This window comes from Spea bombifrons, chromosome 5 (assembly GCF_027358695.1).
Source record: "Spea bombifrons isolate aSpeBom1 chromosome 5, aSpeBom1.2.pri, whole genome shotgun sequence".
In the NCBI taxonomy this organism is placed as follows: Eukaryota; Metazoa; Chordata; class Amphibia; order Anura; family Pelobatidae; genus Spea; species Spea bombifrons.
The window spans coordinates 77,254,146-77,281,878 of record NC_071091.1 but is presented as its reverse complement, the minus strand read 5'-3'; the positions used below and the strand labels follow the sequence as shown (position 1 = coordinate 77,281,878).

General features: G+C 38.1%; 1 protein-coding gene across 1 annotated transcript in view; it reads right to left on the bottom strand.

Annotated features, from left to right (window-relative positions):
- Positions 1–2,585: 2,585 nt before the first annotated feature.
- The window catches only part of LOC128497714 (laminin subunit alpha-1-like), a 45,189-nt gene continuing 20,041 nt past the window's right edge, over positions 2,586–27,733 (bottom strand). Inside the window, 28 exon segments of the mRNA XM_053467875.1 lie at positions 2,586–2,746; positions 3,819–4,041; positions 6,723–6,856; positions 7,452–7,605; positions 7,883–8,041; positions 8,687–8,876; positions 9,849–9,964; positions 10,556–10,736; positions 11,095–11,283; positions 11,590–11,741; positions 12,392–12,562; positions 12,943–13,057; positions 13,404–13,545; positions 13,710–13,854; positions 14,181–14,331; positions 16,139–16,263; positions 17,673–17,823; positions 18,278–18,411; positions 19,014–19,157; positions 19,732–19,886; positions 20,954–21,136; positions 22,938–23,054; positions 23,638–23,740; positions 25,002–25,140; positions 25,486–25,649; positions 25,731–25,847; positions 26,079–26,289; positions 26,692–26,851. Coding sequence (XP_053323850.1) covers positions 2,586–2,746; positions 3,819–4,041; positions 6,723–6,856; positions 7,452–7,605; positions 7,883–8,041; positions 8,687–8,876; positions 9,849–9,964; positions 10,556–10,736; positions 11,095–11,283; positions 11,590–11,741; positions 12,392–12,562; positions 12,943–13,057; positions 13,404–13,545; positions 13,710–13,854; positions 14,181–14,331; positions 16,139–16,263; positions 17,673–17,823; positions 18,278–18,411; positions 19,014–19,157; positions 19,732–19,886; positions 20,954–21,136; positions 22,938–23,054; positions 23,638–23,740; positions 25,002–25,140; positions 25,486–25,649; positions 25,731–25,847; positions 26,079–26,289; positions 26,692–26,851 — 4,286 coding nt within the window.

The window sequence follows — 27,733 nt, the reverse complement described above, 5'->3', positions numbered from 1 at the left end:
TGTTATGACCACCTGGTCACCACAGCCCAAGAGCCACCTTGTGGTGCTCAGCTTCGGAGCATTGCAAGGTGGTCATATTGATTTTACAGCTCCCTGGGCTGGTCAAAGGAGATCAGAGGATCTTCTCAACTGCTCCTCAGCACCCTTAGCATAAGAGAATTATTATGTAAATATAAATCAAATCAATATTCGGTGTAACCTCCCCTGCCTTCAAAACATCATCAATTCTTCCAAAAATCTTGAAGAACTAACCCCTCTTCAGGCACAGACTTCGGCAGATTCAGGCAGCCTCCGTTGCTTCTCTCTCTATATATGTAATCCAAAACAGACTTGTTGATGTCGCAATGAGGGCTCTTGGGGGGGCATGCCATCACTTCCAGGACTCCTTTCTTCTTCTTTACACTGAAGATAGTCATTCAGCATATGTCTTGGCTGTATGTTTGGGGTCATTGTTATGCTGCACAATGAATTTGGGGCCTCCCTGATGGTATTGCATGGTTGATTCATGTCTGCCTGCACTTTTCAGCATTGAGGAGACCATTAATTCTGACCAAATCACCAATTTCACTTCAGAAGTGCAGCCACAAAGCTGCAAGGAACTTCCACCATGCATCACTGTAGCCTACAAACACGCATACTTGTACCTCTCTCCAGCCCTTTGGTGAACAAACTGCCTCCTGCTACAGTTTTTCAGTCGCTTGGCGGCACTACTGAACATCTTCCCATTACAAAGGGAAGAAAGCATGTGTCTTTCAGCTGTAGCTCTACAAAAACCGACATATAATTCTCCATGACTACATCCGGGTTGGGACAAACACATACCAACCTTGCAAAGTCTGACCCTGGTTTTTGTTGCTAATTTTCAAAATTAAACATACTGGAAATTGCCTTTATTTTAAAATGAAAGGAAAATCACCAATCGGAGGGTACTAAATTGATATATCCATGCTACCGTAAACACCAGTGTCGCCGACCACAGGTTCTGTATCATTCAGATTACCTGAAAATTGCAACAATGCACAGTATGCACTTACAACCAAAGGTTTTATTGCTGTATAACGCCATTAAAATTGGCTCAAGGCAGTAAGAGCAAAATGCTAGTAAAATTGCATGACACTGGTTATAAATCAATTATACAGTGTGTGTGTATATATATATATATATATATATATATATATAGGGGGCATGTGTGTATAAAGTGCTCCTGTAAAAAGGGCTCATGTGTCAGTATATAGTTGTAGCATTCCTCTGTATAAGGGCACATGTGCCTGTATATAGAATTATAGGAGGTATGGAGCAGAGGTAATGATCGGATATAAGGCAGCGTAGTTACTATGTGGGAGAGGTAGGCATCATTCCGATACAGAGGAGCGGGTGTTTGAATAAGGAGAGGGGTAAGGTTCCAGTACGGGGCAGGAGAGAGATAAGGATTGGTGGATTGGTAAGGGTTGCAGAGCTCAGGTATGGGGCAGAAGAGGGGGTAGTAAAGCCCCGATACAAGGCAGGGGGTGGTAATGCTCCAGTACAGTGATGGGGAAGTCTGATGCGGGGCAATGCTCTTATTCTGTGGGCTGAGGTATAGCACAGCTCGCTGTTTCTATATAGCACAGTCAGTATAATGCCCCCACACAATGGCTGGGCTAAGGCCGCTTCTCACTGGCTGTGACCCATGATATAATCTGAAAATTAGTAAATTAAACTAAAAAATAACATTGTCCAATGGGACACCATTGTTGCAGTTCTCAAAAATATGTATTAAGAATATCTATTAATATGGAATCTGCAATACTTTTTAGTGTTATAGCTGCAAAACTTGGATATTAAGTATTTATGTTTTGGAATTCATTGTAAATCGGATGCACAGTCTAAGTTAGTTATGAATAAATAGCAGATACAGCTTTGTTGTTTATGCAGAGAGGGTAATAAAAATCAAAGCTATCAGTCATTATTTTTAAAGAAGTCATGCGTATTTTATTGTAAATCATTTTGAGAAATGTTTGCATTTTAACAGCTCTTAAAACAATTAGCACTGAGCAAAAACAAAATACTGTCAGATTCTCAGCAGCAAACGTATAAAGACAAAAATATTTCAATTTACTGCTATCCTACTGGAGGTATTTGTTGTATTTTTCCTCAAAAAAAATTAAATTGCTAAAACTTTAAGAAAAAGTTCCTGAGTTGGAAATATGAATTAAAAAGTTTTGGAGCACCATTGAGAAAATGGGGTAACAGTTAATAAAAAAGATATATTTTCACATTAGATCAAAACTGCCACCCAAGGTCCTATGGCAAGGAGACAGGCCCCAAATGCTTTATCGTGTTCTTAGAAGACCTGGGAAATTCAGGGGTTTTGTGTACTGAATAACAGATTAAATAGGCTCTGTGTCCCTGTATCACCCAATACGTGTTTATATTTCAGATGGTGTCGTTGGCAGCACTTTGTGAGCTAATATTACTTCATGCTGTTACTTAAAGAGCTGGTTCCAAACCTACTTTGAGAATAACAGCATGGAAGTATAGACCTCCTCTACTTGATAACATCTTGTTCGATGAATGTATATGTAGGAGATATGTCTCTGTCCTGTTTATTGTTCTGTTCCAGGACAGGAATGAGGAAAGACTCCGCGCATTTCAAAGGCTTTGCTGAAATCACTGGCTTCGGTCTGCGTGCCCTTCACCAGTTTCATGTTGCGTATGCATCCGTGGAATGAGGTCTGGCTGGTCAAGCAGTTTTGCTTCACATCAGCTACATACGAGGGGAAAAAAACAAAGAAAAAGAGTGTCAATGTTTGTTTTCATTCCATTCTGTGCACCTTTGGGGACAGTTGTGGGGAAGCTGACATAGTTGTCAAAGGTGTTCCTTTGACAACTATGTCAGCTTTTGTGTACATATATTTCACTGTATATTATCTGTAACAAAAAAAACTGATAAATCAGGAGGGCCATGCTCACAATTAATTTTTATAATTTTGTATTTATTTATATATTATATATAATATGTTTTCCAATTTATCAAACAAATCATAAATTAAAAGTAGGTCCTTTCGAATATGGCTTTGGCTGTGATATGGATATTCATCAATGTATCAATGTAATAGCAGATTTAATAGCTTTCTGTAAGCAGTAAAAGGGATAGAACAAGGAGCCGGATACAGTGAAGCACAGCATTCACTTTAACAAAGTGCCGGCACACAGAATTTCATGGTGAATGTTTTCCCTTAATAACTTGATATAACTTTAAAATGAGGACTGGAAGAGTTAAAACAAATGGAGCTTGCAATTATTACATTAACCTGTGATCCTGGAAGTTGTTTATACATCTTACTTACATTCCTACTATTAGTGACTCAAACTTCCTTCCCCATGGCTTTATGTTTTCACAGCGCCTCGCCTTATTTAATTAAGTAGACACAACACTGGTGACGTGATGGAGCCAACACTATTTTACATTGCATTTTAAATGTTTGGAGACATATCGTTTTATATTTAGCTTACAAACGGAGATCATTTTGAGGTATCGTACGCCTGTATATGTAAATATATGTATAAGGATGTTGGCTTTGATAACAAAGTAATAAATAAAATACATTCTAGTTGTGTCGGCTGTGGCAAAAGCGGGCTTTAAGTAATGATATACAAATACGAAAGTTTAAAGGTGTAAAAACTGAGGTCTCAATTGACCTTACCGAGAAGGTGTTAGATAAGTCTAAGATAAGCTATCCTAAATCTAAGACAAGACCACAGACACATTAGTCAATGAGTCAGGGGATACTCTAACCAGAAATAATTCTTTGAAGTTTACATTAAATTGCTCTTACCCGGATAGCCTCCAACATAAATCGGATTGTTAGTGTCTGCAGAGGTTGACTGGACATGTGGGCTCTCTGCATTCACAACATTTCCATCCACCGTAAGGACAATGCGATGTTTAATTTTACTGGCCTGAAGCTTATGCCACTTGCCATCACATAAAGAGCTGGGGCTCTCTGGCTTGTAGACTGCTGTTATTCTGCCGGCACCATTATTAACATGGAACAAAACCTGTCAAAATAGAACGCAATGATTAAATCAGTTCTGGTCATATAGTTAATATTATCATTTCAAGATCATCCTTTTGATGGTACAGACCACTCTTCTCCTGATGCCTTGATGGTCTGCACTCTAGCAGAGACAAGAGGCACTGGGTCATCATAACCAGGCTCCCTTGGTCTCTGTGTAGACCTCCACTGAAGGAGGAGAAAAGAGATACTTGCCACTGAATTCACAGATCCTCCTACTCCACAATATAAATTATGTACATGAGTCTTTGGATCCCATTATAATGTCTCTGGTTTCGCTTTTGTGACACTACTCATCTGTTGCAGTTGTGTGTGCTCATGAAGTAGACAACAGGGCAGTGTGCTTAATCAGCCCATTAGAATACGTCATCACATACTTGTTGTTGTCCACTATTCATTCAACATAGGGCTAAACGTTATGTGTATGCAGATATACCATGGGTCTCTTGTGGAACTGAGATACCGTGTCAAGACAAGGTGTGAGTCTCTGGCTGGAATTAGGACAATATGGTATAAAGCCCAACGGACTGTCACCATCAAAATGTTTACATAACCTGACAGGAAGAGCATTGTCCCCAAGACTCCTGGCTTTGTTATTGTTATTTTTAGGTGACAATATTTAGCAACATTTCCAACCCCAACATCCATGACTCTGGCAAAGAGCAGTGGCTGTAGGTGGTTTCAATAGGGCTGAAACAACTAATCGATAAAATCAATAATAATCGATTATGAAAATCGTTGGCAACGAATTTCATCATCGATTAATCAAATCGATTTTTATCTCCTTATAATAATCCGATCTCAAACAGAGATCGGATTATAACACCGGAATCCAGATCCCCCGCAACGCTGCAGGAGACCTGGATTCCCCTCACTGTCGGCCGGTCTCTCACTTCCGTCTCTCTCCCCCCTCCCATACACCCCTCTGACTCCTCCCCCTCCCATACGTCACTCTGCCTCTCTCCCAGCTCCGTTACTGACAGTAACGGAGGCTGTCTGTGCGATGCAGACCCCCACCAGCTGACAGAGAGGATGATTCTCTGTCAGCCTGTGAGTGTCTGCATCGCACAGACAGCCTCCGTTACTGCACTTCACTTACACTGTGGCTTCTATGAAGCTGCAGTGAAAGTCCTTGTCTAGTGAAGATCCGTTGCTGACAGGAGGCAGAGTGGAGTATGGGAGGGGGAGGAGGCAGAATGGAGTATGGGAGGGAGAGGAGGCAGAGTGGAGTATGGGAGGGGGAGGAGGCAGAGTGGAGTATAGGAGGGGGAGGAGCCAGAGTGGAGTATGGGAGGGGGAGGGGCCAGAGTGGTGTATGGGAGGGGGGAGGAGGCAGAGTGAAGTATGGGAGGGGGGAGGAGGCAAAGTGGTGTATGGGAGGGGGAGGAGGCAAAGTGATGTATGGGAGGGGGAGGAGGCAGAGTGGTGTATGGGAGGGGGAGGAGCCAGAGTGGTGTACAGGAGGGGGAAGAGCCAGAGTGGTGTATGGGAGGGAGAGGAGCCAGAGTGGTGTATGGGAGGGGGAGGAGCCAAAGTTGTGTATGGGTGAGTTATAGTGGTGTATGGGGGGTATTATGAATTTCAGGGCATATAGGGGATATAAGGCATATCGATATTAGCATATCAGGGGGTCATAAAACATCTGGTAAAAGGTATATCGGGGGCTCAGTTGCATATCACTGGCATATAAGGAGTATAAGGCATATCAGGGGCACAGTGGCATATCAGGGGGCACAGTGGAATCTGGCATATAAGAGGCATTTATGGGGGCAGAGTGGCAAGCTGGGGGTCTGATGTGCATAACCGGGGGCAGTTTGGTAAATAAAAAAAATTTAAACAAGGCTTTTTTTCTCATAGTTATTATTAAATATGAAAAATAGTTAACATATGAATTAATATTTACTAATAACTTTGTATTAAAACCTAGTTTGAGAAACACCGTTCTTGTAGCTTTTATTATTATGTCAGTAAAATAAGAAGGTGAATAGAGAGAGGCCATTGCAATAAAGAGATGAAAGTGTAAATTGTACGTTTTTTATTACATTATTTTAAATTTAAAAAATTGCATTTTTTTATCCGATTAATCGAAAAAAATAATCGGCCAACTAATCGATTATTAAAATAATCGTTAGTTGCAGCCCTAGGTTTCAATAAATTAATTTACTTATGCTAAAGTATGTGACAGTTCCCCCTTAAAGTATCACACTAGATGGATCTATTGGAGACACCATGGATGATGCCTTTTAGGGGCAAGGAAGAAATGGTCTGAGAAAAAAGTAAACCCATTTGTAAGATGAGGTAAACATCCTCCTCTCGGAGGGTGGATCTGTGTGCATTACACACTTGCATCCATCAGCAAAATCACAGGCAGAATGTATTTCCTACAAAGCATTAAAAAATGTAGAAATGAGCTGGAAGATGTCAAGGATGTGCTACGTCCTTGGCAGGAAACATTTGAGAATCAACAAACTCATCTCATTTGTCTATGTTTTACAAAAACTGTTTAGCGTTTAATTAAAATGAAACACATTATAGGACATTTCAAGGTTTATAACCTCAGTGTTTTCTTATGCATATTTGATTCCTAGAATTCTGTCACTATACAGTTATAATTACATTTCTGATGTCAAAAGCATACACAAAGGACAGCCAAAAGATGCTTACCTTGCCATGTATGATTTCCAGGCCAATGGCATCAACTTTTGCGCTGCTAATTCCAAGAAGAACACCGTTCATCTGTGTAGTGCGGAACTCGAGAGACACGTTTACGTCTGAGCGGACTTTGTACCCCTCTTTAACTACAAACCAAAGATTTATAACGTGTATATTAATTATATACTTGTAGGTTCCTCAGCAAGCAATACTTTTATTGAATTTTTAAAACAAAAGAACTCTACATTTATTGTAATGCTTACTGTAACAGATCATTGTAAAGAATCAGATATTTTCTAAGAGAAAGGATGCATCATATGTGATGACCATACCTGATATGTTAATTCTTTAATAGACCATAGTGCAGATTTTATGTAGTGACACACCAGATGTGTTCACCAAATGACTAATACCAGTCCTTGTGGAAACCTTGACCTGTCATTATTTAAACATATATCTAATTAAGTCACCTGCATTCAAGCAGGGATATCAATCAAAACATACTGGTAGTAAAAGCACCAATTGGGAGTCTAATTTGGTTTATTGGAAATTATGTTAATATCAGCTTTATTATAGTATTAAAGTTATAGAGTTTGATCTAGAAACAGTAAGTGTTCACAATAATTATTATTTCTTAAAACCATGATTTAACCATAATTAAACCCGATAGGAACATACAAACCTATTAAGTGTGAAAAGGTGCTTAGTATGCACAGTAAGTGCTATTCAAGTCATATTTACCAAGGGCAGCAAATCCAGTTCCATCAAAGTAAGTTCCCTCTTGGACGGATGCGTAGCACTTATTTACTGCGTGTATGGAGATAGCGCTCTCCTTATCCAGTTGTTTGTTATTAATGGCAACTTTGCCAATGCATGCTGGGACACTGTGTGTGATCTAAATGAAAGAGAGAATGACGGCTAATTAGTACATTGCCACCTCTTGTTAGCAGCCATTTGGCCACAACTGTTTTCATTCCGAGACAAAACAAGCAACCAAGTGCACAGAAATAGAATTTGAGGGAATTTGGCTTATCTGCCTGTCCATCTTTTTCTACCTACAGTCAGTCCTCAAACTGTACTTGGCCATCAATAGCCTGATAGCATGTGCAATATAATATATATAATATATTTTTGTCTCCAAAGTTTTGTTTCAATACAAGCAGTTTACTTACATTCCCAATGCTCTTCGCTGTATAGTCTAGTGGAAGCCCACCAAGATAAAGCTTCCCTTCCACATCCAAAGTATTGCTGTCCCCTGGAGCACTAACTGATGCTGATTCCTGACCATCAATAGTAATCGTACCTTTTCTTTTATAATATTCTGTTATTACCTGAAAAAAACAGATGGCTGTGACATATAATAATAAAGACAGGATACCAGATTGAGCAAAAAATTATATTTCCTAAATACTCTAATATACGTTCATATTCTTGCTTCTTAATATGCATTTCATATTAATGAATGTATTATAACAGTGTTGTGTGACTTCATTAAAGGGCCACTTCAGTCTGTACACTTACAAATATCACCACCAGTGCATCGACGAGCACTAATTCATTTTTGTTTGTTGAAATGATGATTTTCAGTATTATCTTTGCTGTATGGTGTCGATGAAAGATAGGCATAGAGACGGATTCTAATAACGAAATGATTGGCCATTGTGCAATAGATTAAAAAGGTGAAATAAACTAATGATGAGGCAGAGGTTTTCTTCTTTTGTAGGATATAACCAAACCTGGGAACTCTTGGTAATTTCCCAGGGAGTAAATGTGATCAAACGCTGGTCTCCGGCCCGCATATTGAATGCACACGTGAGAAAGCAGAGCCTTACCTAGAGACTTACTTAAACAGAGTTTTACTATAAGTTCCCAGGCATGGTTATAACTCAAATACCAGCTAGTTGAGATTTTTGGGGGTTGATAATGATAATTGTTCACATCTTAAGTAACTGAAAATATAAGCAGCAGTCACTTACTGTGTGCCACTTTCCATCATTAATAACAGCCGTATGGAAAGCCTGAGTCCGTCCTTTTCCCATATCAAATAAGAAATAAAGTTTCCCTTCATGAAGTTGAAGTGCAGCATAATCCATCTGGTTCTGGTGAGCCATATAGTAAATAAGACCACTGGTGGCATATGTCCTGAGAGTTATCTGTACAGAGAGTCTGGGAAAAAGAATTTTATTTAATTTCATATTTCTTTTTCAGAAATGACTATAAATTACCAGTTTTCCACTAATCCATGAAGGAGTATATACTTGGAATTTTATCAATTATTTCCATTAATAAGCAAAACATATTAAATAATATAAAAGCAGATTTAAAAGTGTATTGTAATCAGTTTGATTTTAGAACATTTTGTAATTACTATGATGTATTATACATCAGGTAGTGACATGTAGGTCACCGGCAGGAACTATATCTCCCACGATGCTCACGCAGCATCCTTAAATGAAAAGTCTAGTTTCCAAAATAGTTTTATTATTTCATTTTGCATTGACTCCAATGTATTTTACTGAAAATTAGGGCATACAACCTTTAGTGATAGGAGTTAACATATCTATCTCATTTAAGGCCTCTACTGACAACTGGACGCATTAGAATGCAAACATCATCATACTCAGAAGCAGTCTGATTGTCACTGACAAGCATGGGAGTTCTACTGCACATGTGCAAGAAGCATACTGCAGTATGAACCTTGCTCTCAGTAAAGGTGCTGGAGGAGGAGTTAAATGAAAAATAAAAACTTGAATAACTAAAGAATGTTTGCACAGTTCTGCATGCAGTAAAATGATATGGAGTCCATGCAAGATGCATTTAACATGGAAATAGGGCTGGAGTGCTTAGTCAAAGAAAATAATCTCATTTATTCCTAGCTTAGTATCATGGTAGTTGTGGTTTCTCAACAAAAGGAACTGTACAAGCCGGATACCCCTACCAAATAGAGCAAAATCAATTGATTAAAAAACATGACAAAATAACAAATCCATCAGTTGACGTGAAACTGTAACCTGAGCATATCACCATAAAGGTTTGTCGACATCTCTTTGAAAGTTATTATAACATGTTTACTTGTCTTGGAAAGTACATATGTTCTTAAATATTATATATTTATAATCAGCTTTACAATGTACTTACTTTCTTCTGACAGCTGATTGGTCAAAAGGCAGTACAATGTGGCTTCCCTGAGTGAGGCCAAACTGGTGAGCATCTGGCACATGGTCCGGCTTCATCTCCAGTGCACACTGCAATGGCTGCAGGCAAAAATGTCACTTTTATAGATATATTGATTTGACAAATAAATATAATATTAACTACATTTTCAAACACTTAAAATGCCTTAGCTTTTTAAAGGACAGGAGTTGTGAACTAACCAGTGGTGAGGATAAACTGGTAAAGGACCTAATATCTGTATGAAAAATAACGGTTTTATTAAAGCTACATTTTCTTAAAATAGATTTTACGGCATTGGTCCTAGAGGAGCAGCATACTCATGTAACAAGATGTAGACACACATGACCTTCTAGGGACCCCTGGAAACATTTTTACCCCACAACTTAGACTGCCATTTTTTATGGAACCTACGTATCAGCACCATGGTATAACACAAACCCTACTGTTCTTTCCGATGGGACACCGTCTACTAATAGATCAGTTGTTGCAGAGCTAGCTGACCCCTAGGAATTCTGGGCTTAGCTTCTGACCCTTTTTGCCACCCCCGAATGATAAACCACTGCCCCTGTTTGATTCAAAATTTACTGGAGTTGTTCATTCTTAATTTGCACGGAACTCATGGTTTTTAGAAAACCTTATTGAATGGGAATTTCTAGAATAGACTGTTTTACCTTAGTTACAAATGATTTCTGTATGGGGGTAGTTAATTTTCTCTCTGTGACAGGCTGAGCAGGCGTTGCAGTCGGCAGAACTTCCACTTCCAGCTGGGCAATGGATTTAGGCTTCTCTGACAGCATGCAGCTATCCATATGAACCCCCTCATATTTCAGGACATTGGTGAAATCCATCTGCCTTTATTGCAAAAGGGAAAATGTATTATTTTGTACAGTTTATTAGCAGTTTATTTTTTCCTTAAAAAGAGAATTAACACTTACATAAAACAGAGTACATAAACTAAACAAAAATAAAAGTTGAGATTATTTAAATATTTTATAAACTAAAATAAAAGTTGTTTAAATATTTTATAAGCTAAAATATATTTGTATAAATAAGTGTTGAGTTATTTTATTTAATTAAAAATATTGGTTAACATAAGCATTAAAACAGAACTCCCGCCATTGTTATTGCTGTTATCAGTTTAAAAATAAGTTATCTAAAGTTTTGTGCTTTTTTTGGATTAATGCATATTAGACAGTTTGATGAAACTTACTCCATATTTACAACCAGATTGCGTATACATCCGTAGAAAGACTGGCTTGTTTTGAGGGGGGCTGTACCCATTTTACCAGGGACGCCACCGACATAAAAATTGGAAGCATTTATAGAGATGGAATCGACAGATGGTCCGTTCATCTTCACCTCGGAAGGTTTTCCTTCATCCACTTGTACATTCACAAGTCTAAAAAAATAATGTCCAAATTGTCAATTCTGCCCACTTGACCCACTTGATAACTGAAGTCATAGAATGTATATTTTTCTCTAGCAAAGATTACAATATCTTAACATATTATAATTAACATATTAATTATAATAATTAACTTTATTTATGGAACTTTATTAAATTCCTAAAATTTTAAGAGGTTTCTATTATATCTTTCCCTTAAAATGTATCATTTGTCATATATGAAGAATATGAAACATTCCCTGATGCATCTTTCTACACTTTCTAGAGTTTATAATATAAACCTATATGTTTTGCAATTACCTCTTGTTCCGGATGACAATAATAGAGTGTTCTTGTCCATCACTAAAGGTTCCAGTAGGAGATTTGATGATGACCTTTCTTGTGCTGGCACCATCCACAGGGTTGATATGGAATTCAATATGTCCATTCACCAGCATTATAGCAAAGAATGGCTAAATGAAAATATATGGTTTTAAAATCTATATGTTAGTTCTGAGGGCTGAGATTCCCATCAAAGAGATACAAGCACATGGATAGTACTGATTTATATACATTCAAGGACCACATGAGGCCCTTGTCACGGAAGAATGTGCATGCAAATAAGGTTAACAATTATCACCTTTGCCTCTAATTGTTAACCTTATTTTGCATGCGCCTACCCAGAATCCCGTGTGGTTGTGGCAGCACCATGAGATTTCTGAGGGAAAAACAAGCCTCCTGGCTTGTCTGGTGTCTGTAGATGAGAGTTTAATAATACTTCTACTACCCCTTAAACCCTTAGGGGTTTCCATCACCTTTTACCCACCATAACTTATGTAATGGTTATATACATCATTATATACGGTCTAGTGCTAGTAACATTTTGATACACATGATATAAAAAGTACATTTACATTTATAGGACTCATCTTGCTTTTCAAGCAAACTACAGGTTAGCTGTTATAATAAAATATCTGCCCTTCTTTGGAGCTCTCTTTGTCCTGCAACAGGGACCAATCACCAAGCTCTGTAATTTTATAAAACCGTCATAAATCTGAATTATTTGTGTAAATATGTTTCATAAAATTATAATAATAATAATAATAATCATTTGATTACTCACCAAGAGAGCTTGCCTGTGACTGAGTTTTTCCGCTCCCTTGCCAAATCCAGCCACGATAATTCCAGATTCATTGAGTGTGGAGAACGATACCATTAGCTCTGATTCTGCTGCCAATGATACTGGCTGCATTTCCACGTAGCCATCTTTTAAAACGGTAATGCTACGAGTTGGCTACGGCAGGAGAAAAAGACACAAAAATACTTTAGTGGTTGGATTCAAAATCATTCACTCAGATTACAGTGGATTAAAAATTGTGGAGTCTCACAGATGCTATCAAATGAATAATAACATAAATAATAATATGCTTATTGGTTGATAGATATGCAACCGATAATCAGATTAAATGTACCTGATTGTAGATGCGGTAAGGTAAATGTATAAACTTCAGTTAATGCATCTATGATAACCTAAACTGTATTGAATTTAGTAAGTGAAGAAAAGCAGGAGTTTGTAGGAGAGCTGCGGTAAATAATATATGAGGTGACTTCTGAGACATTTCACTGATTATAATTGGCATTGCCTCATACAATTTGGATAGGAAGGTTTCTTACCTCCAGTTTACAGCCTTTTCTTACACCATAGGCATTTCTTACCAAGTCAAAATTTGAGCGGGAAATCTCCAAGTTCTTTATACAGCCCACATAGGACCTGCTGCTAAGCTGTTTTCTAAAATCAAGAAAGATTTGCAATTGATGTGATAAAAACATAATGAACATGTTTGAAAATGTTTTAGATAAAGGATACTTTCTTTATACTAAGTTTGAATAATCTTCGTTGGCTTGAAGTAAAAATTTTCATAAAAATTGTGTGGTTGAGTTCCATAAAACACACATCTCTTCTAAGGGGAGCCATCATTAAAACATTTAATTTAGCTTTACTGCAAGATTCATCCTTTGGAAGATCAGCCTGGGATCAAATCATTTCTTCTTGTTTTCAAACAGATGTTTTATTTACTAATGCAGTTTATGTTCGTCCAAAAATCTACAAAGAAAATTATAACTAGACGTAATACCTAACACTCCTGGATCTGGGAAGTCCACCAATATAAATAGGATCCTTATCTGACCGGTTAAGGTCTGAAGCAACGCCTGGAGCTTCTCCTTGCTTGGTTTCTCTCTGGGTTGAGTTGTAGGAATCCATCACAGCCAGTATACCTTTGTCACAAGAGAACACATCGGTCTTAAAACGAAACTTCAAATACTTCACTAGTTGAAATGATCTACAACAAGTTCTTAGAGGCCCAAAAACTTTTAAAAAAGTGTCAAGGATGGCCACGACAGACACTTGACTGGTTTGTGTGTGTGAGCTTCAGCCGTACCTTGCTTCCTGTTGCGCTGGAAGGCTACTTTATGCCATGCTCCATCATTATAGCGTCCATCTGTCATCAGTATCAGAGGTCCTGATCCCAATTCGACAGATACTCTCAGTTTACCGTCCACCATTTCCATAGATAAATAATCTCGCTGATAAAACAAGAACGAAGTTTGATCAACTTTGTTGAACCATACTGAGCAGCTAAACACTAGGATGTTAAACTTATTTCACCTATGTGTCTACCAGTTAAATAAATTAGTTTAAAAAAGCGAACCTTGACTTATTCTAAACATCATCTGGGTATTGCTTTAAGGCTTGGGTTCATCAACAAGTAAACAGCTGGACCAAAAGCCAAGCACCAAAAAGCAAGGGATTAGCAAAAAAACATGTGTTTTCATTTTTAAATGATTAACTTTTAGAACGTAGAAAACAATAGCTGGAAAGAAATGAAAATAACTAAAGGGCAAGGTCTTACTGTTCCATTGGAAGCAAGATACAAAAGAAGGCCATTTGGAGCGAATGTTCGGAAATGGATAACTATCTGAGATGAAGTGGAACGAAGCGTCTTCTCTACAATAGAATATCCACTGCCGTCAAAATGGAAAGCAGTTTCTTCTTCTCGTGGGCTACAAATACAAAAGGGAAAATTTCAGTCAAGCCATATCGTGGTGGACAAATGCTGGCACTACAAGTGCCATTGAGATAACTAGTATATGATTAAGAATAGCATTGCAGGTGGATATATCACAATTAGGCAAGTTTAATACCGGTATATGATTTAACAAGGGGTAACAACATTTACTCATCTCCATGATAAAATCAAGTGTAATTATTAGCAGGGCTCTACCGGGGAGTTGAATTGGGCCAGACACAGGCACTTTAAGGCCAGCAGCCCATAAGTGACGTATGTATGCAGATGCAGGCTACACTCTTACACTGTCTCATGGTGCAGCTGCACATTAAAAGGCCAGATCTGGCATGCAAGTGGCAGTTAAGGTAAGTGACTGGCGACAGCTGGCACCGGCCAGCTGTATACCTGTTGACTTACTATAGCTATACTCATTGCAAACGACTATGACAAGCATGGAGCGTGTCCACGGTTTATGCTTTTATAGGAGTAACTATGTAACTATCTGGCATTATGTGGAACTTATTAATGCAAACAACTACATAACTAACATTTGGAATACACTAAGAACTTAGATCCCTGCAGAAGTTTTACGCCTTATAACGCTCTTGCTGGTCAATATAAATTGTAATATTGCCACCTGCTGGTATGAACGTGTCATAACTACTCACTCACAAACAGTGGTGTTACGAAGGGATGAATCCTACATTCATATAATTGACATTTGTAATATTTAGGGGTGTCCCATCACCCATTAATTTGCAGGACATATATATATACATTTTACTTGTGGCTGAGTACTGCTACCTTGCAGTATGTACTCATAGAACAGTTCAATAACCGATTTCATGTATCTGATTTTCAATTGTGGGTAGCATGTGAAAATCTACATAATTCTACATTGTAACGCATGCTGGACGCCCATTTTAGGAAGATTATCCGTTATATACATATGTCATGGCTAATGGCAGATGTGTGATTCTACATTGGAATTGGTTATTGCTTCTCCAAGAACTGCACAAAGGGAAAAATCAGCACGTGTTTAAAAAAAATCTTTGAAAATAAATAAGAAGTGATTACTAATAGTTATTTAGGACTTAGCATTAAAATACATAGCTAGGAAAAATATTCCTTGTAAACTAAAACAATTTACACATTTGCATATTTTAACACATTCCTAAAGCGTACCCACTTTTTATGAGAAAGTAATAAAATATGTTTTAGCCATGCTCTGTAGGAAAAAATAAAAATAGAATCAATGTGTCCATTTTTAGTGATTAAAGCTGGTATCTGTGTTAGAGGCGAGTACAATTTTCCATAAAAAGATAAAACCAAAAAAAAAAAAAAAAAAAATCTATAAAATCACGCTCTCTGCTTCCTGCAGGAATTCCAGCATCATTTAAATTTCCAGACGTGTAAAAACAGGTAGAAAACACTTTTCTTATAATTTTCCATATATTTAAATGTTTTCTATTTTGGTGTGAAACTGTGCCTCTAACAGTAATGATGGGCTGAACATGAAAAGAAACAGAATATCCTCCTGCAGCCACTTTTGGTTTAATAATAGTATGTCTGGCTTCTATCTGAATACCCATTATAGGTTTAGATGTCAATTTTTGCATTTTACATATTTATTTTGTTGACAAAATATTAAATAAACCAAATATATTTTATTTTATTAATTAGGGGGGGGCAGAAGAGCTTCTCTAAAGAAGATAAGTGAGCTTACAAAACATACATTAGTAAAAGGTAGCATGGCAACAATATAGAAATAGCATTAATACTTTTAGGAAGCTAAATAATACCTTCCATAGCATCCACCACATTTGCCCTCTCTCTCAACATAGTTCCATAAACCAATGGAGTGCCCATTAAGGAACGCCTCGCCCATGCAACCTTTAAAATCTGTGGTCTTGACTGCTGTTGATTTCTAGGAAAGAAAAATACACGGATAATTAGCCATGGGATTTGTTTATACACGTTTTAATGTTATTTTAAAAATATATTTTCCTAACTATATCGGAAAGCAGAACCTCTCCTGATGTCTTTAGGCAGCCTACAGGTCTGTATCTAAGTGTGACAACATCAGGCAAGCCCTACATACTACCTATGGAATAATGCATACATATTTTAGGTAGAGGACATCAAAGGTCTGTCAAATGCCTGTTGAACAAACATGTTTTTGGACTATGTTCTAGCACACTTCTTTTTGACTCTGCTCAGACATCTTGAATGCATCCTAGGTTACAATGTCACAAAGATACTGATTTTGGCTTAAGCCAGTGTCTACATTCCAAGCTATATCTACTGATATGCTTAATATCCATGAGGAAGGGAGAAGGAGTGTGAACCAGAGGAGGGTTTGGGTTGCTCCAGGTTTCTGTACACCTATAAGATGGTTTTCCTAAATATAAAAATATATATATATATATATATATATATATATATATATATATATATATATACCGTATTGGCTCGGATATAGGCCGCCCCCGTATATAGGCCGCACCCTAAAAGTCTGGTGCTTTTTTAAAGAAAAAGTTTTTTTCTTTAAAAAAGCACCAAAAAAAAAAAAAAATGCTGCCACTCTGTCCCCCCTCCCCGAGATATGCTACCACTGTCCTCCCCCCCCGAGATACGCTACCACTGTCCTCCCTCCCCGAGATATGCTACCACTGTCCTCCTCCTCCCCCCCGAGATACGCTACCACTGCCCCCCCCCCGAGATACGCTACCACTGTCCTCCCCCCCCCCCGAGATACGCTACCACTGTCCTCCCCCCCGAGATATGCTACCACTGTCCTCCCTCCCCCCCCGAGATACGCTACCACTGTCCTCCCTCCCCGAGATATGCTACCACTGTCCCCCCCCCCCCGAGATACGCTACCACTGTCCCCCCCCCACAGAGATATGCTACCACTGTCCTCCCCCCCCCGAGATACGCTACCACTGTCCCCCCCCCCCCCGAGATATGCTGCCACTGTCCTCCTCTGCCCCCCCCCTCCTCGACTTACCGGAGCAGACTCCCGGGTGTCTTGCGGGGCCGGCGGGGGACATCTACGCAATACGCGTATGCAACTTCCGGTGCCGGTGCCGGTGCGGCCTATATTCGAGCCAATACGGTATATATATATATATATATATATATATATATATATAAACACTTCTGTTTCACAATGATACAGCAACAACGGTGCAAGAAGACCAAATTATGGAGCTTGAGTCTATAATATGATTAATCATTTTTTTTTTCTATATTGTAGGTTTAACCATGTCTACAATTATTATAGGTAACAAATAAGTTCATGCTCAAAAAATGCATTTCATCTGGGAAATATACCTGTAATTGTCCTCCTATTCCCCCAACAAACATCAATGTTGAGTTATCGATGTGGAGTATGGATGATGTACCAGGTGAAGATGACATTTTGGCTGTGGGCTTCTGAGAAGTGCCAATTTCTTCCACAGTCAATGAACCTGATTTACCAAACCTGTGAAGATGAACCATGGATGTTATAGCTAATGATACTACAATATCATATTTGTATAACCAACTCTCTCAACTAATTAGTTTTTGTTGTCTTTGTGTCTATCTAACTAAACGCATACATACACTGATCCTGTATAAAATGTTATAAAGTGTTTTTTTCAACCTGGAAGGAACATCTCAGTAATTGGTACTGAATTTATTTATCAGAGAAGGTCAACTATATTAATTTACGTCTCAGCGAAATTACTTTTTGATAAAAGATAAAGTACCAGAACACAAAGGAATTACATCAAAGTATAGAGTGGAAAATGTGGGGTTCAAGTTTGAAGATATTTTTTGGTGGTCAGTAAGTACAGTAAATGAACTCTTGTAGAAATCGTCACACTAAAGAACAAATCATTAAAATCCTGTACAATTGCCATATGTTTTACTGGTCACATCTAAATAAGCTTTACCTTGTTGCGTGTATTTTATGCCACTTGTTATTGTTTATCTGGATATCAGGTTCTTCGAGCCTTACAGATCCTGCGCCCAGGTCCCAAAGGAAGGAAACCTTGCCTTTCAGCATTTCTACCGCCATGAAGTCAGCCTGCAAAAAAACAAAATAAATGATCAATGTGCTAATAAAGCCCCATTTTTCAAATGCTGTAATTTCATTAACATTATGACTAGAAGTTTTATTAATAATAAAATCCTTTTCACTGTGTAATAATTCCCTGGAATATCTGTCTTCTGTATGTTCATATATACGATTACTTTAGTTGCATACTGTAGATCAAAATGACTTCAAAACTTTTGTAGCCGCTTTCATGTTCAGTGTCCAGGTAAACGCCAGGTGAATGCACAACTCATACAGAACTGAATAAAGACTCAACTCAATGGGAGAACAACTCGTAGGAAACTTTTAGCCCCCAAGTTATTGATAGTCGAACATTTCTTGGAAACGTTGATTTGAGTATCTATGGCACATAATGGAGTCTGAAGCTTAGAAGTATCCCAATGCAAGAAGGGCCAGACATTGCAAGTTTCTCCACAAGGGCAAATTTGCACTTTAAACCTCTAAGCGAATGACTGTAGAGGGACACGATCTTTTCTTAGTAAATGTTCTTCAAATTTCTCTTTACTGCATGATACATCTGGCATTGAAATGGCTTTTTGTCAACAAATGCATGAAACATTAAAGTCACTCACTTTCGTGCTGCTGCCCAGGTAGAAAAGCAGGTTGTCCGGCTCGCCGGTCTTAACATTAAGAGTTAGAGTGCTGAAATGTGTAGAATAGAGCTCTGGGTGGTAAGAGCGTACACAATCTCTGTCGGCTGAAACAGCCACTTTAATCTGAAAAAATAGAAAACAATTTATTATTAATATCGAAAAACAATTGCTCGTTCAGTGCTATGTGCTGTAGAGTGCTTTATAGCTAAATTATATAGACTATTAACAGGCCATGCCAACACCACAGCTACTTATCAAACTTATTTTATGTCAGGGTCTCTCTCCTTAAAGTGGTACTGCTGTCTCTCTTAGATAAACTAAAAGGCAGTTATCTGTAGTGAGCTGTCTATGGTACGCAAGGGAACAGTATCCTCAATCAGTGAAATGGTAAGTGGACCAGAACCAATATTGAAATAATTCATCTATAAATCCAATTTTTGTTGCAAAGAAATGTTTGGGTTTAAAAAATATGATATGTTTTTAGATATGTGTTTTTCTTGGAAATCCGCTTCCACTTGTATGGTAACTGATTCTATTAAAAATAGCGCCTCTTTTAACCATCGAAAGGGGTTGTTTTTATGGTACTGAGATCATTATTCTAAATATGCCTTATACTATCTATGGCTGACTAAGAAGTCATCAGTAAAAGGTAATAGTTGAAACTCTCTTTTTTCCGTAACACTTTTATCACACTTACCGATGCGGCCTGTTTACGGGCCTGACTAATAAGCTCTTTAATTTCAGATAGATTTCTGCTTAGGTTTTCCTCAAGCAATTTCAAGGGTTTCAGTCTATCCAATAAAATGTTGGCCTGTGTTTCCACTTCTTTAATTCTGCTTTCCGCTGTTACCGCTGGTGAAACACAACATATTTAGGAGCTTGCACATACAGTATACATAAAAACATTAACATAGGTGAACCTAATACTCGGGCGCGTTGTGTGTTCTTAGCATGGCCTTTGTCACGAAGAAAAGTCCTACTACCGGCAACCAAGCGGCAGCTAGCCAGTTCTGCCAGTGCCTACCCGACAGCCGTCTGCAGTGCAGTCCCATCGGGCTGCAGGCAAATTTGTGATGCGCACTAGAGGGCCAACCTGTGCCGCGCAACAAGAGGCATCCCTGCGATGGATTTAAAAACCCGGAACTGCTATTAAGAAGCACCCTATTGTGTTCCTGTTACACGTATCAGGAGAATCTGCTCCAGAAAGTTCTGTTGACTCTCTGGCTTGCGATTTTGTACCTTGCTGACATTATCTGCGTCCCAAACCCAGCTATCCCGACTACCTGCGCTGTGTACCAACCTTGGCTTTTTCTGACTACTTGTTTATTATAACATACCCAGCGCTGGCTACTATCTGACCTGGCATTCTGTGGTACCTGTCCTGAGTACCTACCTGAGGCATTAAGTAGACAGGTATTCTGTACCTCCAGCAAGTGCTACATATGACTCTTCCTATATATATTATATATTATACACCTCCACACTATTTTGATCACCAAAGTCCCTGTCTTCTTATTTTGGGGCTCAACCTCTTGAGGCTGAAGGCTGAAGGCTCTATCAGGCTGAAGAACTGTGGTGTGTACGCTTCTGGTTCACAGCAGTTGTGACAGCTCTTCGGGGGGGGGGGAGACCATGAGCTGGTAGTCAAGCTGAAAATGGGGTCCCTTATTTCAGGAAATTTAGAATTTGACAGTAGATAAGAGATATTTGGTCAGTTTAGTCTCCAGAGTTTGAGATGACTCAATAAGCCTGGCCAAGCTCTGCTTTGGCTCTTGCTCGGGCTTTACAGAGCAGATAAAAAAAATGAACAGCATATTAAACCTCTTCCACAACGATTGTACATTCTATGCCAAAGTATTCCGTGCACCCTATATTTTTGCAGAAAAGTATCGGCGAGTGCATTAATGCAGGAAACATACCCGTCTTGGATGAGTCCGCTAGAAGCTCGTTGGTTTTCCGCAGCGTGTCATTGACTTTGGACAGCGCAGAGGACGCAGTTAACACCTTTTGGTTGAAGTTCGTGATATGGTTTAAAGTGCCAGCTGCACTGACATTGGCAGACAAGGCAAGCTCTTTAGCATCTTGTAGTTTCTCACTGGTATCTGTTCCAGGGTAGATAAAGCAAATTATGAACTTTTTCGCTTTGAAAAGTGAAGTTGAAAAATTGAGAAAAGGGAAAACATTTCTAAGAAAAAGTACATATAAAGAGGCTGTTATTGAAACCTGAATTAAGGGGTGGTTCTCAATTTAGGACACAAAATCCCAATGAGGATTATTCTTATGAGGAATGAATGCAGACTAGATTTTAATACTAACCCCACACTAAATTACTCACAGACATTAATGTGGCTCCTGCAGGGGAGGGCCGGCAGCCTAAGGCCTGGGGGGCAAGTCAAGTGAAGTGGCTCCGCCCCCTCGCACTCACCTTTCACCCCTCACGCTGCTCCCATCACTATGCGGCCATCAGACTGCTGGAAAACTGATCTAAACAGCCGCTGGGTGCTGATGCCACCGGCCAGAGCTACTTTAATCCTTTTTTTTTTTATTTATTTAATACACCGGATCGGCTTGCCATATTAAAAATAAATAAATAAAGTATTAAAGTAGCGCCGGCTGGCAGCATCAGCACCCAGCGGCCATTTAAATTCGATTTCCAACAATCTGATGGCCGCATAGTGATGGGAGCAGCGTGAGGGGTGAAAGGTGAGTGCGAGGGGGCGGAGCTTTCACCCCTCACGCTGCTCCCATCACTTGGCGGCCGTCGCATACGGCCGCTGGGTGCTGATGCCGCCGGCCGGCGCTGCTTTAATACTTTTTTTTTCATTTAATAGCCGATCCGGCTTGCCATATTAAATTTAAAAAAAAAAAAGTATTAAAGTAGCGCCGGCCGGCGGCATCAGCACCCAGCGGCCGTTTAGATTAGATTTCGGGCGGCCTGGGGGGCAATTGCCCCCCGGCCCAGCCCGCCCCTGGGCTCCTGCCCTGTTGGGGATGTGGATACGCAGTTATTGTTTTGCAAGAAATAAAAGCATGGGCTTGGAAGCTCAGAGGTTATTTCAGAAATTATGCTTCTCAACATTTCAAAAGGCAAAAGAAGGACACATTTTTGTTAGGAGCACGGTTACAGCCTTTTAGTGTGTATCGAAACATATTCACAGCATTTAATGACTTATTTTGTCAGAAAATCACACTGAACAGCCATTAACAGGTAAGCAGGCCTCGCTCTCAGGAGGAAGTCTAGGCATTGTATGTCTGAACTGAATCAATAATTAAAGCTTCTGTTCCAGCAATATGTTTAGCAAATAAATCTTAGGAGACCTTTCTTTTTTTTTTTGGCAGTCTCATCACATTTTCAGTTTCTGAAGCATAGCAATGTCTCATTAATGACATAAGCGTGATGTCATCATTACTGTATTCATTACGTTGTCATCACAAAACCATACATTTCTTCTTTTAGAGTCTTTTCAAATATATATAATGTCTGAGAACTTGCGGAACCTCCCTTTTAAATGCAGTGTTCCACCTACTCTAATGAATATGCCCAAGAAATAATTATTTAATACTGTATATGTTTTTTCCAGGAACATAGGCAACCAAAAAGCAGACACTAATAGATTCTTGCTATAAAAACTGAAAAAAAGTTTTGTTTTATAGGTAAAGAAGATACCTTTTACACTAGGATAAAATTCAGCTTTGTTTTGTTAATGCCCATTTGGAATGAACAGAGGATTATGCTGAGATGGTCAGGAATTAAACCGAAGCAAATCATTTATGTGTTTCTATTGTGCACCTGTACAAAGACTCTTTTGTCTGCATTTCCATCAAAGATGCACATTTTTATTAGTGGAAGTACAATTTGTAGGTACAGCTAGAAGTAAATGAATACGCCTTAATGCTACTTACCATTTGGTAAATTTCTCAGAGCCAGAAGCTGTTCACTTATTTGACGTGTAAATGCATGAGTGCGTTTTTGTATTGTATCTGCTTTTGTTTTCAGATCGTTCAAATCAGACACAAGACCTATGGGAACGAACAAAAGAGTTTGAGAAGATTACCAATTTAAATATCTGAAAGGAAGAACTGTCAATGACAAACAAGTGTCGGGCATAAGAAATTGGATTTTTATTTTTCTCAGTAGGTGTTTCTGCTCTGTCTGATGATGGTAACTTCACGTTGTCATACTGAAGTGTCATTTGATTACAGTGCGGATGCCACGTAACCTTTCAGCTTCCATTTTTTTGTTTAAAACATCCAAAATGACACAGAATCACTGAAATAAACAGTAATCTATTTGTATGCAGGCCTGGACTGGCCAACTGGCAAACCGGGTAAATGCCTTGTGGGCCAGTGCCAGATGGCGCTGGTCACTTACCTTTACTGTCGTAGATCTGGCTGCCAGCTGGACACACGAAGCTGGACACTGCAGAGGTATAGGAGTGTGGCATGCGTCCTCATATAACCATTCTTTTATTGGATCAAATAAGAATGTCTATCATTGGGGTCTATAAAAGTAGCTAATACTCCTAAAGTCATGTAAAGCTATGGTACTGACAAAAATATAGTATAATATGGTACGAAACTATCAAAGTTCCCAGACCCTTACCTTCCGTGCTAAGACTTAAATTTTTGGCCTCATTCAGAAGTTGTGTGCTGAACTTCATAGAATTTTTTGGTGCAACTTGTAAAGATCCATTTGCCCCTGAAACCTTTTAAAAGAAAACATATCGTTATCAGATTTTTTAAATGATGTAATAAGTCAAAAATGATTTGTGTTTGTTTGTGTTCTTAGAGTAAAAGTTGTAGTTTCAGTGCTATACCTGCAGTGATAAAATGTTAACCATGGTCAGTAAGGTAGGTTGGGGAATTAAGCTCAAGTCAGGTGGTATATATTGTCTGTCATTTACACATTTATCAAGTGCTATTAAAGAAAATAACTGCATTATATCTTAATATTTGGTCAAGGATGCCATTTGTTGGCACCATACATATTTTAATATGAACGCTATAAGGACAAATCAAATGGACAATTAAAAAAAACTGGTTATAGGCAACACTATGATGTAGGCATTGGATAACTACTTAAAACTAAGCACAGCAGAAACAGTCCCAATATAAAATGTTGCATTTAGAACAAAATGAGTTCTAGGATATGGTCCTTTTTCAAAAAGTTATCTACATGTTTGGGGGTCCATAAACCTGAGATCCAATAAGCTTTTTGCATTGTTGTGATGTGAAGGACAAAATATATTCTAACACTAAGCAAATAGAGGTCTGGAAAGTGATGGGATGTTGATGCTTTCACATAACACTGGAGATCTAAGTTATTATTTTACTTTAAGGAGAATTTTGTTTGTGACCAGATGCATTCTATAGTTCTTCTCTGGGTTTCGTGTATGATTTCTGTCATTGTAAGACACATTTTCTGGGCTAATTTATTACAGGGGTACCTGGCCAGGGAAGCCACCACTTATCAGACACTATGGATTAGTTGGGTTTTTTTGCCAGTTAACTAAACTATACATTAGTGCTTACTTTTTAGGTCTAAAACCTTAGGCACCATATCATATAGTTCATAGGGTTAACTGATGAAAATTATACAACCTAAAAATGAACTAGCAATTCTTACTGATCTTAAGTAACAGTGAGTGGACATTACTAGTGACATTATTTCCAATAAACATTAATCAATCTAGTTAATATAATAATCTGAAAAATAAAAACCCACGTTCTAATAAAATGTGCTTAATCTTTGATACTGTACTGGAGAGTTTTGGCTATAGAAGGTGTACCGTAACCTAAATTTTGTATATTTTTTAGCATATGGATGTCATTAGGATACAAGTCTATTAAGAGTGTTAATACAATTGTCTATTAAAATGTCATTGTGGATTGATAACACTAACAGTAATCTTTTTACCATTCCATGTTCTTTAGACCTATGCACCTGCCGCTCTTTGAAGACCTTACCATTGCCAGGACTCCTGTAACTGTGTGGTTACACTGTTCTGCAAGAACCTCTGATTGCTCAATCATATTTTTGATATCTGTGTGAGAATGGATCGCACTGGTGGCATTCAAAGAGGCATTCCTTACATCTAAAAGAGAACTGGGAACACACAAAAAAAGATATATTATTATATTGTCCCTTTAAAATATGATGTTTTTGCTGAAAAGATTTTGTAGCAAAATGAGTTAAAAAAAATCACATCATCAAATGCTACAACTAAGGTTTACAGCTTTAAATAGCAGATGTGTTGTTCTGCTTATGCATTTGTTTTAATAAAATAATCACATCTTCTTCTACTACCCAGCTTGTAGCAATTTAGATTTGACTTCCATTTAACTTAATACCGTGACAAAACCAAGGTAGATGGCAATGCTGACTTATATGAATATGACTGAACTGGATGAATTAATAACTACATTTTGGTATTAACACTGCTATGTTTACCTATTTAGAGAAGCAGAAAGTTTGTGTAGTTCAGCTGCATAATCTTCTGCCTTATAGACCATGTCAAGTGCGTCTCTTTTGGCCATCTGCATTACCAGACGATCTACATGGTGTCTCAGTTTAGAATTCCAAAGAAGAAGCTCCTCTTGGTGGGTCTCCAAAACCTATGGACAACATTACAACATTAAATCCACATTAAATGACTCTCTATGGTCCAATTGATTCAGTGACACCTGGATACATACAGATGTAGCATTAATGGTGTCCTCTGCAAGCAAAACTGCATCATCCACCAGCCCAAGACCTTCCTCAATCAACAACACAGAACGGTTCTTATTTTCCTGAAGGTCGTGTTTTTTTGTCTGTAAGGGAAAATAAATAAAAATACATTCCGCTAAAATTATTTTGATTGTTCCTTATGATTTTTTTTAGTTATCCATGGGTCAACTTTCATACTTGCAGCCCCTAGGACTAATGCAGAGTTCCCCCGGGATGCAAAGATGTTTCAAACGTAAAAGTATTTTTTTAACCTTGATCAATTGTTTTACCACATTAATAGGTAATTACAAACATAAATTCTGAAACTCACTTACCCTCAAATCAGCCAGATTTCTTTGTATAATGACCAGCAGATCGTTGGTGTTGTTGGTGTTTGCAGATGCCACATACAGCAAATCCTCCGCTGCCAGTAGTTTGTTGTTACGTTGTGCGAGGGCATTTTCAAGACTATTTTTTAACTTTGTTAAATCTTGGTGTGGCTTCTCATATTGTTTCTGAACTCTGTGTAGATAGCCTTCTGATACTCTGATAAATCATAAAAGGAAAAAAACTACTCAGATAAAAGTAAATACCGCTATTGGTTCGGGTCTGGTACTCTCTGCAGAATTCACCTTTAGTCTAACTTCTTGTGTTCTTGTGACAGGCGGTATAAAAAAATAAGGAAAAGGGCAACTCATTTTAAAAGTGTGTTTTAATTTATATAGATATATTTGATTTAGCAATTCCTTTTTTCCCTGTGAACATCTAATAAACAAAACAAATATATGTACGTATAATAATAATATAAAATGTATACGTACTAACATGTATACTAATATATATATATATATATATATATATATATATATATATACACATACACACATACATATACATACACACATACATATATATATTTCGCAAAAACAAGAAAATAAAAGCGCTTACTTGAGGGTTTTGGTAGCATCTTGACTTTGATCATTAAAATATTTCGACCTCATAGAACTGAGCATTAAGGAGACATCATCCTCATAATTTAATTGCAAATTGTCAGAGAGCTGTGTATCAATGCTCGTCTCATTTAGGCTTTCGACCACTTCCACCAATACTGCAAGAAAGATAGGTTAATAGCTCATTTAGAAAGCTCCCAAACACTAGAAACGACAGATCTGGCCACATAGTCAAATTAGGCAGCTGTCTAGTATGCTGAGTTGGTAGGGGTGCCACTCTCTATATATACCGTATATTCCGGCGTATAAGACGACCGGGAGTATAAGACGACCCCCAACTTTTACAGTTCAAATATAGAGTTTGGACTATACTCGCCGTATAAGACTACCCCTCTACCCAGCATACAACAACCAGCCAATCACGGCAAGCAATGTACCTTACCGGTGATTTGCTGGTTGATTTGCTGACATATACATACATGCACTGCCCTTACACACACACACACACACACACATATATATAATATATATATATGTGTATATATATATATATATATGTGTGTGTATATATATGTGTGTGTATATATATATATGTGTGTGTATATATATATCTACACATATGCCTGTCCATACATACACATTTAAACACTGCCCTCACCACACACCCCTGCCTTTACACACATGTATATGTATATGTATATATACACACACACGTATGTATATATATATATATATATATATATATACATACATACATACATCAGTGTGTGTGTATATATATTATATATAAATATATATATATATATATATATATATATATATATACAAAGTCCAAAATCAACAATTGCACACCAATCACCACTTTTTTAGCCCGGTGCCAAGTAGCTGCAACAGCAAATCTTATAATATCAAAAAAATCGTTACCGGCACTCCAGGGACTTCTTTAAATAATCACTCCAGAAACAGCAGTTTTCTAATCAACGTTTCAGTCTGTTTATTAGACTTTCATCAGGACACGTGTGTGTGTGTGTGTGTGTGTG